The following is a 13,389-nucleotide window of genomic DNA, read 5'->3' as shown; positions in this document are numbered from 1 at the left end:
GAAATTGCAGTAAGCCATAAAGAAAACGTAGAGCCCTGCAGGATGCTGATACTCTGAGTATCTAGAGGGAGGTGTGAACTTTTCATTTCTGAAACACAATATAGCAACTACCTCATCTAGGTGGCTTAAAGGTACATCTGTGAAAAGGAACCTGAGTTGCATGATCTCATGAGCTCCCTGAAAGGTCTAGGATCCCAGGGACATGTTCATAATTTACCAGCACCCCCATTTTGACTTGAATTCTTTGGTGTCAGCCATATACAGGTTGAGCACTACCAGGCAATGGGCGAGTCTGTAACGATTGACACCTAGTCTATGCAGGGCCTTACCAGGGGCCAAGGGAGATAACAAGACTATAGAAGTTCCCATCCTTAGGGAGATTTTGGTTTAGTCGAGGAGATGTGGTACCAGTAACAGAAGATGCATGATTACTGCTAACTGGATAGAATAGTTGATGAGGATTTTAGGTATTCAAAAGAGGAAAGCTCATCATGAACTGGGATGATCAGGGAAGGCCTCCTGGAGAAGGTGGGACCTGAGCTGGATCCTAAGGAAGGAGGAGGATTACCAAAAAGAAGGCCACTCGAGGTGGGAGAAAGACAGTGGGCCAGCTCAGTGGTAAGTAGAAGGGGGAGAGAGGTGAATGATTGGAAAGGAAGGTTGAGACCACATGGTGAAGGATTGCAAGCAACAACCCAAGGCATTTGTCAGTAGCTGCAAAATGGGAGGAAGCTTCAAAACAATGAGGTCTGGCAGTACCTGACCCAGGGAAGCTGCTCCTTGGTACGAATACACTGAATCTGAGTAGGAAAACAGAGGTGCTTAGTTTTGGCACTACCAGCCTGTACCTCTTTATCTATCCTTAGAGCTCACAACTGGGTTTGTGTTTGCCTCACATTGTCATGGGGTGAAAAGGTCTAAGTCCCACCACTGTCAGAGCCATGGCCCAAATCACCCAAGTCCTAAGGCTTAGAATCCATGGATGTATGTGAATAGACTTCTTAACTAACCTCCACATCCTCTCTTTTCATAGGATTATCCCTCTCTGGGGCTGATGACCGAGAAGCTGTCCCAGAAAAACATCAATTTGATCTTTGCAGTGACTGAAAATGTAGTGAATCTCTACCAGGTGACTATGCCTTTGGGGCTTCCTGGAGTGGGAGTGGGGCCTGTGATGGGTGGACTTGTCTCAGGGAACCAGCCCACACCAGCTCTGGCCATGCTCCCTAACTGGGAAAGACCCAGGAGCTCATGATTCCTCTCGACGGTCTCTCTCCTCCAACTTTGAACCTAGCAGGATAAGGGTGTTGATGTTTGCAGTGGTGGAGGGGAGTAATTCAGTGGGGAGAGGGGTGTGAGTAATTCAGGGGGAGATAGGGCTGTGAGAGGTTGTCTCTAATTTTGCTCAGTGCTGAAAAACTGCTACATATATTCCTGGCAGTGACAAGTAAAATATCCCATCCTTCCCTCAAGTTTCATTTCAAGACCCTCAATCTGATTTGGGGAGGGCTTTTGGAGACCACCAGCTTCATCAGTCATCCCCGGACATCTTTGTCTTCCTTTCTAGAACTATAGTGAGCTCATCCCAGGGACCACAGTGGGGGTTCTGTCTACTGATTCCAGCAATGTCCTCCAGCTCATTGTTGATGCTTACGGGGTAAGTGTCTTACACTGGGAATGGGCTTGCTAAGAGTCCACTTCACTTGGCATTACCCAGGAGCGCTCAGATTTGAGAGTCCTGGCTGCACATCCACCATGCAGCTTTCACTGCCTTCCTCTTATTCTTCCAGAGGCCAGGAAGTGATAGCCAGCGCTGGGAGGACGGCAGCCTTCTGAGATAGAAACGGCTCAGAAAGGAATGCTAAGGAGGCTTAGGAACAATGGGGGAAGAGCTTAGAGAAGGTGGAAGAGAAAGAGAGGGTGGGGATGGTGATGAGGAAGAGCAGGGCTCTGAAATTGAGGGGGGGCGGGTGCAGAGTGATGGAGATCTGGGCCCCAACAATAGAGCAAAGGGGGAGCTGAGCCATGGGGAATGTGAGGTTGATGAAAAATCAGGTAGAAAGTGCTACTAGCCAAGGTGACCAGTATTAGTGCTCCCTTCTTGCATGTCCGTGAGGCCTGCAGGAGGGCGTAGCTGGTTTAGATTTTACCCAGACTCACCTAGAAGCAAGTGGAGAAAGAGAGAGAGCAGTTCTTGGGCTGGAAATATAGCAGGAAACAGGCTCCTAGGGATGCTCTGGCAGTTTGCAGGTGGACCTCAGCATCTGGCACTGCAGGTGAGTCCAGGACCATCTGGGAGGTTTTGCTTGGGATGTAACTGGCTCCTACTAATTTCCTCGCAGCCCATTTTCTTATCTTCTCTTGCCCTTTTCTGCTCAGAAAATCCGCTCTAAAGTAGAGCTGGAAGTGCGTGACCTCCCTGAGGAGTTGTCCTTATCCTTCAACGCCACCTGTCTCAACAACGAGGTCATCCCAGGCCTTAAGTCTTGTGTCGGACTCAAGATTGGAGACACGGTGAGGTGGGCTGGGCAGGGGCTGAGGCTGCAGCTCTGACCTTAGCCTGTGCCCCAGAGCGTCTGTGGGCACCCACCCCTTCCTTCCCTGTACCTTCTTTCTGAATGTCCTTACAAGTTAGGTGTAATGGAGCTGCCAGCCTTTTCCTCTGAGGCTTCTGTTGCCTAAACCTTCTCTATCCATTAAGTAACTTCACCATCAGGATTTTTAAAAACTTGCATTTAGGTTACCTCTGTTTATGCACAGTTGATTGCAAATGAAAATATTTCCACCTTCAGCCCCTAACGGCTCTCCAGCCTCCCCTAAGGTAATGCCTTTCTTTGCTTCACAAGGTAAAACGGCAGTGTCATCTATAAATATTCATTGACCACCGACTTTGTGCCAGGCATTGTTCCAGCTGCTGAAGATTTGGCAGCAAACAGAATAGGCAAAAATAGCCACCCTCGAAACAAACACAACATTTTAAATCAATTATACCCCAATAAAAATTAAAAGGAAAAAAAAACACATACACACACAAAATACCCACCCTCCTGGAACGTCAGAATGCAAATGTTCATTTTGCCTCTCCAGTCCGTCTGTAGTTTTCCTTCCTTAGTGGCTGGTTCTTCTCTGCTTTTGCCTTAGGGGAGAGGGGTTGGTGAAAGGGGTGGAAAAAAAGAGGGGCTATCTATAGCTATATCATCTGTATCTACATCATCTCTGTCTATATATCTGTTTCCATCCATCCATCTCTCTATCTTCTAGGCACATGTGCACATACCCTGTGTAAAAAATATTGGCCTGGAACATGTTTGATTGCATAAGTGATGAAATGTTTTGTGGAAATTGCACAGTAGACTGAGCCTGTGGTTGGCCACTGTTGGTGTGAAATAGTGCTTTGTATATCTTGAGGATATTATGTAATCAGTCCCGCTAGCTTATTTGGCCACGGCAGAGCATTTGCAAGATCAAAGGTTCTTTTCTGCTTGAGCTGGTTTATTTTCACGTATGGAATTTTAGAAAAAAGCGATCTCGTGATTGTAAACCATGTCTACACCCAGCCAGATATGCCCCAACTGCACAACTATCCCCAGGCTCTTGCTTTGGCTTTGCAGACCGTGGTGGTGGGAAGGCTGAGGAACTCCAGCTTGCTGGGGGACAGGACCCCCAGTTTGGGTATTCCTGGGCAGGGCAGGGAAGAGCTTCTTTCCCTCCAGGGCTGGAGTGTCAACAGGGTCCACCTGTGTCTGAATGCGATCTTACTTTCCATCCAGGTGAGCTTCAGCATTGAGGCCAAGGTGCGTGGCTGCCCCCAGGAGAAGGAGAAGTCCTTCACCATCAAGCCTGTGGGCTTCAAAGACAGCCTCACCGTCCAGGTCACCTTCGACTGTGACTGTGCCTGCCAGGCCCAGGCTGAACCTCACAGCCACCACTGCAACAACGGCAACGGGACCTTTGAGTGTGGGGTGTGCCTCTGCGGGCCTGGCTGGCTGGGGTCCCAGTGTGAGTGCTCAGAAGAGGACTACCGTCCCTCCCAGCAGGACGAGTGTAGCCCCCGGGAAGGCCAGCCCATCTGCAGCCAGCGGGGCGAGTGTCTCTGTGGCCAGTGCGTCTGCCATAGCAGTGACTTTGGCAAGATCACGGGCAAGTACTGCGAGTGTGATGACTTCTCCTGTGTCCGCTACAAGGGGGAGATGTGCTCAGGTGAGTAGAACTGCACACCCCTCCCGTCCTGGTACCCCCACACACTCACACATCTGCAGCCTCTGGAAATGGATGCAGGCCAGGGCTTGAGGTGGGCACAGGAAGGCCCGGGGGCAGAGCGGGTAGATGGTGTGCCACTCCAATGGCAGGAAACAGAAATGAGTTTCTCTTTAATCCTCTCAGCTCCCTCTGCCCTTGCTCGAGGGGCACAAGGAAGAAAAATGAGCATCTGCTTCCAGGGGCTTCTCTCCTAGAAGAGGGTAGGGAGACGTGGGGAAACTTGAAAGTGAAGATCGTTTTTTTCTTTTCCTTCATCTGCCCTTCTGCTAATATTTTGTCACTGGTTCCTAATCTTTTCGAGGATATGGACCAACCCCTTTTTAAGTTAAAAAAAAATCACTGACATCGGATGAATGGATAAAGGAGATGTGGCACATATATACAATGGAATATTACTCAGCCATAAAAAGAAACGAAATTGAGCTATTTGTAATGAGGTAGATGGACCTAGAGTCTGTCATACAGAGTGAAGTAAGTCAGAAAGAGAAAGACAAATACTGTATGCTGACACATATATATGGAATTTAAGAAAAAAAATGTCATGAAGAACATAGGGGTAAGACAGGAATAAAGACACAGACCTACTAGAGAATGGACTTGAGGATATGGGGAGGGGGAAGGGTAAGCTGTGACAAAGCGAAAGAGCGGCATGGACATATATACACTACCAAACGTAAGGTAGATAGCTAGTGGGAAGCAGCCGCATAGCACAGGGAGATCAGCTCGGTGCTTTGTGACCGCCTGGAGGGGTGGGATAAGGAGGGTGGGAGGGAGACGCAAAAGGGAGGGGATATGGGAACATATGTATATGTATAACTGATTAAATTTGTTATAAAGCAGAAACTAAACAAACAAACAAACAAAACTACAGTGAGGTATCACCTCACACCAGTTAGAATGGGCATCATCAGAAAATCTACAAACAACAAATGGTGGAGAGGGTGTGGAGAAAAGGGAACCTTCTTGCACTGTTCGTGGAAATGTAAATTGATACAGCCACTATGGAGAACAGTATGGAGTTTCCTTAAAAAAAAAAAAAAGTCACTGACAGATGGTAATTAAATTTTTAGTATATATAGGTTTGGAAACTACATGATGTCAGAATATGCAGTGAAGTTAGTAACCGTTATTTATTTATTTTCAAACAATTATTTTACGTGAATTTATTTTTTCATCACAAAAGACGTGGAAAATAGTAGTGTATATGCAAGATATTGGAGCACATTTAATGTGCCAATATACTTAGGACAATGACTGGAAAACAGTGAGCTCTTATTAAATGTTGGTACTATTTTGTTATCACTATTGATACACTATTACTTTTTGTACTCTAGATCGCTGTTGTCCAATATGGTGGTTATTTAAATTTAAATTAATCAAGAGGAAAGTTTAAGTACATTTAAATCTAAATCAAATCCAATAAAAAATTTCATTTCTCTGTCGCTCAGGACCCACATGTGGCTAGCGGCTGCCCTTTTGGACAGCACAGATGTTTATTGGATAGCACTGCCATAGAGAGTCCCAGCCTGCAGATTGGGGGTTATGAATTTGAGTCCTTCTACCTGCAGGGTACTGAGTTTTGCCCTTCTCATTACAAAATTCAGTAAAATCTTGAGGCCCACTGGTAACCTGAAGCTGGTTTCACATTGCCCCAAAGCCCACTCCTGGGGTACTTTGCCAGCTAGAAGAAGTCCAGCTAATGTGAATGTAATCTTTATCTGCAGACACACTGACAACACTCCCAGAGGCAGTTAGGCAGTCTGAGTTGTTCCTGGGCACTGGGGATACATTTCTGCTGGGCTGTAGTCACTGTGGCTTAATCCCTCTTGTGAGAGATAGATTGGAGATATTTGCAAATTGGCTGGGACCGGTTTGTGGGTGTATTGTGTGGCCAATCAAAAAGAGATTATAATCAGCTTCTGAGGTGATCAAATCCGTGACCCAGATTGGCTTCACTTGCATTGGGGTTCTAACCAGCCTAGCTAATTTACCCAGATGTTCACTTTAACATCAGCCTTTCAGAAAGCGTGATGAGGAATGTAAATGTGTATCATACTAAAGCATGCCCAAGTAATACAAAAATGGCTATTTATTATCTACAACATTGTTTCCTTTACTCGTTTTTTTTTTTGGTTTTTTTGGGGTTTTTTTTGCGGTACGCGGGCCTCTCACTGTTGTGGCCTCTCCCTTTGCGGAGCACAGGCTCTGGACACACAGGCTCAGCGGCCATGGCTCACGGGCCCAGCTGCTCCGCGGCATGTGGGATCTTCCCAGACCGGGCCACGAACCCGTGTCCCCTGCATCGGCAGGCGGACTCTCAACCACTGCGCCACTAGGGAAGCCCATTTACTTATTTTTTAAAATTAATTTTTATTGGAGTGTGGTTGCTTTACAGTGTAGTGTTAGCCTCCACTGCACAGCAAAATGAATCAGCGATACACATACAGATATCCCCTCCCTTTTGGACTCCCTCCCATTTAGGTTACCACAGTGCATTAGGTAGAGCTCCCTGTGCTATACAGTTGTTTCCTTTACTCATGCCAACAAAATTTGAGAGAGAGATTGGAGAAAAGTGGTATCAGAGAGATTATGGAAAAGAGAGATCAGATATGCACAGACACACACACACATACACACAGATCAATCTGAATTAGGGTGTGAGGCAGAAATTCCAGTCCCTTCTAATATTTAATAGTATTTACATCATATTCTAGTTTCCAAAGGGAATGGTTACGTTTGACATGGGAGACCCATGAGGAGAAGTTTGGGGTTGAGGGGAAGAGGGTTACCCTAGGAGAGGCCTACACATAGCCTACGGGGGCACCAGGGGTGGAGGGAGGTCCTCTCCTCCTCTGTGGCCTGATTGTTCCTGGTCTGATTGAGGCATGTGGGAGGGACCCTGGCCAGAGCGTGTTTCCTTTGGCTGCGGGCCACACTGAAACCACAAAACAAAGCTGCCGGGGTCAGCAGCGCTGGTTCCTGCCTCCCAGCAGTGCAAGAACAGCCCGTGCTCAGTGTGCTCCTGCCAATTCCACGAGGGAACCCCGGACAGCCGCTGCAGCTTCTCAGAGGCCTCCCTCTCCCATCCTGCCAGGGTGTTGGGTGCCCACCGGCCTCAGGTCTGCACCCTGTGGTGCCATCATCACATTCTCCATTGACAGATACTCAGGAACACATGCTCCTTGGGTACCTGCTCTGTGCCAGGCACTCGGTCCATATGGGTGAACGGGGCTCATGCATGATTCCTTACCTGGCCAGGCTTATAGCCCAGCTCGCCAGTGTCCCTGCCCAGAGCTGCTGGCCTGGTCTGTTCTTTGCTCAAGCAGGGGCTCATGAGGCAGGAGCACTTGCCTCAGCCATTGTTCCAGCCCCTGGACATCCCTGTCCTCTCCTCCCCACCGGAGGCATGGTCTTCGTGGTCGCACGGTATCAGCACCCCTCAAACGTCAGGGCATGCGTCCTTGTCCTCAAGGGACTCTTCCACCTGCCACCTCCATGAACATAGATTGATCAGGCACCCACGTGAGCCAGGTTCTGTGCTGTGTGCCGTAGTGTTGTGGGATAAAGAGGCAGGAATAAGACAATTTTGCTCTCGATTAACTTACTTAAGGAGAATTCACAGCACGAGGCAGAACCTCCCAGATCCCGGAAGTGGGTGTTATAGGAGTCCTCCGGAGAGAGACTCACTGTGGACGGGGGAGGCCTGGGCGGCTTCCTGGAGGAGGTGGGAAGTCAGAAGAAGGGCTGGCTTATAAAGGAGGGCGGTGCAGTGAGGCGCCAGCCCAGAAGGTCAAGCTATATAGGGAGGGTGACTTCATTCCTTCTGACCTGGAACACCCGCCCCTCCCTTTCCTCCTCCCTCCTCCGCCCCTCCCCTGCTGCCTTCTTCCCTACCTCCCTCTTCCTTCTTACACTTTCTCTTCATTTCCCACCCTCCTCCCCTGACTTTCCTGTGAACCCCTTTTGCTGGAGGGGTGCCAGTCCTGTGACATTACCACACTGTGGCTTCCTTTTAAGGGTTGACCCTGCCGGGGCCTCGGAGTCAGCCTGCCACTTCCACTCCCAGCCTCGCTCCCTGGCTGGCCTGCACACGTCTTCTCAAAGATCGCTTTGTTTAGCCTCACAAAGGAAACACTGGGACAAGCGTTTCAGAGGGGACTGAGGCCTCTGAGTGCTGTCAGGCCTCTGTGATGTCTTTTCCCTATCCGGGAGGCGTGGCCAAAAGCTGGGTGTAGTGGACACTGTGGGGTCCCACTCTGCTGGCTGGCCCACCCATCCCCCAGCGGCTGGTAGGGCTACTGATAACACCTCACAGCTGCCCGTTCTCTGGAGAATTACATTCAGCCGACAGGAGCTGGATTGCTCTCAGGGCTTGGCTAATGACTGATGGACAGTGGGGTTACGCAAAGCCAATCCCTTTGCTTCAAGGTTACTGTGGTGCCGTTCACGTTCCTGAGCCCACCGTGGGATCAGGCGGAGGGGAGTCTCCGGATGAGACCGCATTCCTGCCAGCCTTTGCCCCCTGCCCTGTCCTGCTTCCCTCCTTCCCTTCTGCTTCCCCAGGAAGTCCCTGGAGCAAGAATCCTCACCACAAACTATACTACCAGGGAACCCCACCTCAGAATGCAGTCTTTCTTCTTTCTCCACCCTCCTGCCAGCCCGGTAGTTCTACTCTCTAGATGTCCTTGGCAGCTGGGGCAGAGGAGGTTGTATTTCCCTTCCTTCTCGGGAAGCAGACACACACACAGTGAAGGTGTGTCTGAGTCTTGAATGCCAGTGTGGTTCCTAGAGGATTATGCTGGTATCACTCATCCTTAGTGGGTGATACCTGTCCAGAGGGACCCATAGTGGCCAAGGGACATCTATCAGACCCACTGGGGTCACCAGGGCTGCCAGCTAGTTGCTATTTGAGCTTGGCTGTGCACCACCCTCTCCTCCACCATCTTGGGGCCCATCTGCTCACACAATGGCATGGTTTTCAGACCAGTTCAGGTTACTTCCCCCTTGCTCCCTGCCTTTCCTCTGATTAAAAATCAGATTTCTATGATTCACCCACTTCTTCCTGATTCAAAATCCTGCAGAATGAGTCACCTTTCTGTAGGGTTTAGGAGCCAAGTTTTAAAGCCTTGGTAAATGAATATTAGGGGAATATAGTGTTGAGAGTTAATGCCTACATTTAAGCAGTCCAACCCCCCACCCTAGTCTCTCTGTCCCGTTCCTATACTCATGTAGGAAAGTGAATAGGTCTTTCCTACTGATGGCCCTTTGCAATACTATGATAATACAACCCAGGGCACATGTTGGTGGAGGTTTGTGTGAATTTCCAGGAATTTAACTAGGATGTAAGCCCCATGATAGTAGGGACCTTGCCTGTCTTGTTCGCTGCTAAGTCTCCAGTGCGCAGGTTGTGGTATGAGCTCAGTAAATATTTGTTGAATGGATGGATAAATAAACATTAATGGCATGCCTACTCTGTACCAGATGTTATGCTAATCACTATTGTTGGAAAAATGAATATGATATGTGCTCCCCCATCAGGGAGCTCACAATCCAGAAAGAGAAACAGATAAGCAAGCAAATGGGTTGAACATCAGGGTTGAAACAGAGGTATTTATAAGTGCTGGGAGAGCACATGGGCAGACAGTTGATTTGGCCTGGGGAGGTCAGGAAAAGTTACGGAGGGAAAGGAACATTTGGGTTGGGCTTTAAAGGGTGAGTAGGAGTTTGGTAGTGGTCACAGGATGAAAGGGCATCTAGACAGAGGGAACAGCAGGCAGAGAAGCATGAGGCTATGAGGACAGTGTAGAAGATGATTAACGGCTCAGTGTGGGGGTGAAAGTGTGGCAATGTGAGGAGGGGTAAAGCCAGGATGCTGTCCTGGGGTGGGGCCTCACTGGCTGGTCTGCCCCCTTGGGCTGTGTGTTTTCAGGCCATGGCCAGTGCAGCTGTGGGGACTGCCTGTGTGACTCCGATTGGACCGGCTACTACTGCAACTGTACCACACGCACCGACACCTGCATGTCCAGCAATGGGCTGCTGTGCAGCGGGCGGGGCAAGTGTGAATGCGGCAGCTGCGTCTGCATCCAGCCGGGCTCCTACGGGGACACCTGTGAGAAGTGTCCCACCTGCCCTGATGCCTGCACCTTTAAGAAGTGAGTGGGCAGAGGCGTGAGTTGGAGAGAGTTGAGTGTCTGGGGGTCCCCCAGGCTATGCAGGTTCTCCCTTACTCACCAAAGCTTTAGGGAGAGGAGTCTGTTACAGCAAATGACTAGCTTTCCTCTTTCCTTTGAAAACTTGGGGGAAAACTGGAGGTAGAGCCAAGCGTGAAGGGGACAGAGTAGTACTAGCTGGACTGCTGTTGGAGAAACCTCTCTTTTAGGCTGGATCCTGAATCCCTGAGTTAGGAGGAAGGCTAAACCAGCTGACTCCTGGGGAGTGTTCCAGTGCTGATGTTCTGAATCTGTGCAGGATGTGGGGCTGGGGTTCCGGAGGACACTGTGTGAAACAGGAGAAGTTCACCGCTGCAAATGTCCCTCATCTGGGCGTCAGAGGAAGTCCCTGCTAGCCCAGGCCTATGGCACGGCTGTTTCTCTTACTACTTTAAGCAGAGCTGGATTCGTGGGCGTGCAACCTGCACATTTGTACAGAACCCCGTGCTTGGAAGGGCTCTACACTTCGTTTAAGTTCTGCTGTCACTGTTTTGAAATTCCTACTAAGTTTTGAATGAGGAACCTGACATTTTCATTTTGCACCGGGCCCCCAAATTATGAGACCATTTCTGACTTTAAGGCTCCCAGAAGTGGCGTAGGGTTCGCCCTCCTGTCACAGTCTTGGATGGGACATAAAGAAGTTTAATGAAGTTACCGGGGGCCTCTGCCTACCTGGCCTTACCTATAGGTGAGGAGGGCACTCCCACCCCGAACTCCAGACGTGACTATCTGGGACCCCAGGATTGTCTTACAGATGTTTTTGTTTGTGTTTGTTTTCTGGGGTGGAACAGTTTTCCTGGTGTATGGCAGGCAGAGCCAGACTGAAACACATTTAGGTTTGTTCTTTCCCTGCCTTCATCCCTATGTCCTCTCTCCTTTAGGGAGTGTGTGGAGTGTAAGAAGTTTAACCGAGGAGCCCTATTCGAGGAGAATACCTGCAACCGTTACTGTCGTGATGAGATTGAGCCTGTGAAGGAGCTTAGTAAGTTCGGCATGTCATACAGTTGCACACACCCATGTTCTAAATTTTTCCAATTTAATCCCATAATTCCTACCTCAAAGGCATGTTGTGCAGGCCTGATGTATAGTAGGCACTTAAAAGCTGGCTTTCCTGAGAGTCCTCCTGCATCTTTACTAATCTGTTCAGCAGTCCCTTCTCCTACTGCTTCCCAGAGCCCACGGGCTCAGCAAAAGCCTGCAAATATGTCTAAATCAGGCAACCCTAACTTTACCACCCCAAGGAAAGGAAGATAATGTACCCCATTTTACAGATGAAGAAACTGAGGCACAGAGTGAGGAAGTGGTTACCCATGATAATCTTAGCTTAGTAGGCTAGTAATCATTTACTAAGTTTATCTAACTAAGAGTGTTAAGCAATGCCCAGGCATACAGCTTTGCTGGTTTAGAGGGAAACCTTCGCCCTTATGGATTTGTAGCCAAAACCATTCGCCTGAAGCCCTTTTGGCTCTCCAGAGCCCCTCCTGGAGTAAGACAGATAGAAACATGATGGAGAGCAAAACTCTTGCCTGCAATTATTCGGGTTTGTATTTCATCTTGACTTAAAAGGAGATGATCGTTTCTGCTATCACGTACCTGACGTGGTTATCTGGGCCAGCTAGGCATTGGGTGGTGTCAGGAGATGGCAATCTCTCTGGAGATGGTGATCTCCCATGAAGGCAGGAAACACATTTTCAGTGAGAGCCACAGTAAGACACAGCTAGCCAGCCAGCTTCTGGGTGGGGTGTTATGGGAAAGAGTTAGATCTCTGGACCCTTTGGCTAATATCAAAAGTGGGGCTGGAGTGAGGGTAGTGATTTGGGGATTGAGTTTGGAGAGACAGTTTTTCCTCTGGAGGAGACCAGGCTTCCTATGATTAGCTTAGATGGAGCAGGCTGCTGAGATAGGAGGTATTTTTATCACCTGGACCAGATGGGTATTCCAAGTTAGTCGATAAGTACCCCAGCCCCCCACCATGATAACCATAAAAATAAATGCTTCTTTGTATGGAATTTTATAACTCATACAAATTATAAAAGTATCTTTTCATGCACATTATCTTATTCTTCTCCCAACAACCTAGTAAAGTAGAACTTAGTACTATTGTTATCTTCATTTTGAGGATAAGGAAATTGAATCTCAAGAAAGTTAAGTAACTTGCCCAAGCACATTAGTGGTGAGTTAAGACCAGAACTAAATCCTGAAATCCTTACTCTTTCCACTGTCCTATAACACTACTGGTTTACTGAAGGCATATTGAGTTAAAGTCCATAGGATGTGCTTTGAGACTCATGTCCTAGTCCTACTCCATCTCTTATTTGCTGTGTGACCTCGGCACATTTGCTTAACCTTGTAGGGGCATAGTGCAGCTGGTGGAGGGTAACCCATAGTTTCACAGTCAGAATAACAGGTTTTAGAATTAGAAGGAATGAAGCCAACAAAACATGATGGGAGTCAGAGAAAAGGAGATGTCTTCCCTGGAGAGGAACGCTGGACTGGAAGCAGAAATAGAAGAAATATAAGGGCTGAGTAAACAAACGATTGAGAATCATTGAGCAAGCAGAGAAAGGAAAGAGGGGGAAGGGAACGCCCACTGTGTGTTAGGTAGTTTACTTCATGCTGTTTGATTCTCAACCACCCCTGTGAGTGAGGGTATCTTTTCTTCGATTAGAAGAAGAGAGAGATTCGGCGAGGTCAAGTAACTTAGCCAAGATCACATAGCTGGTAGGTGATAGAGCCAGGTTTTGAATCAGATTATGTAATACTTTTATGTCACGTCCCTTCCAGAGGAAAGAATAAAAACCGAAAGGGGCCTGTGAGGAACAAAGAACATCAGCGAGGGTCATCGAGAGGCAATTGCCAGGCACCACAGCCCTCGCAAATCTAGGCATCTTGCCTAATGTCAGGCATACGGTTTCCTGTC

At 48.5% G+C, this 13,389-nt stretch overlaps 1 protein-coding gene across 1 annotated transcript in view; it reads left to right on the top strand.

Annotated features, from left to right (window-relative positions):
* Nucleotides 1-13,389, top strand: part of ITGB3 (integrin subunit beta 3) — a gene marked incomplete at its 5' end in the record, with an annotated part of 52,869 nt that overhangs the window by 29,271 nt on the left and 10,209 nt on the right. The window contains 6 exon segments of the mRNA XM_081220314.1: nt 1,034-1,129; nt 1,568-1,657; nt 2,380-2,519; nt 3,776-4,200; nt 10,190-10,412; nt 11,351-11,451. Coding sequence (XP_081076440.1) covers nt 1,034-1,129; nt 1,568-1,657; nt 2,380-2,519; nt 3,776-4,200; nt 10,190-10,412; nt 11,351-11,451 — 1,075 coding nt within the window.

This window comes from Mesoplodon bidens (genome assembly GCF_964165515.1).
Source record: "Mesoplodon bidens genome assembly, chromosome: 19".
NCBI lineage: Eukaryota > Metazoa > Chordata > Mammalia > Artiodactyla > Ziphiidae > Mesoplodon > Mesoplodon bidens.
This window is presented reverse-complemented; position numbering and strand designations above follow the sequence as displayed.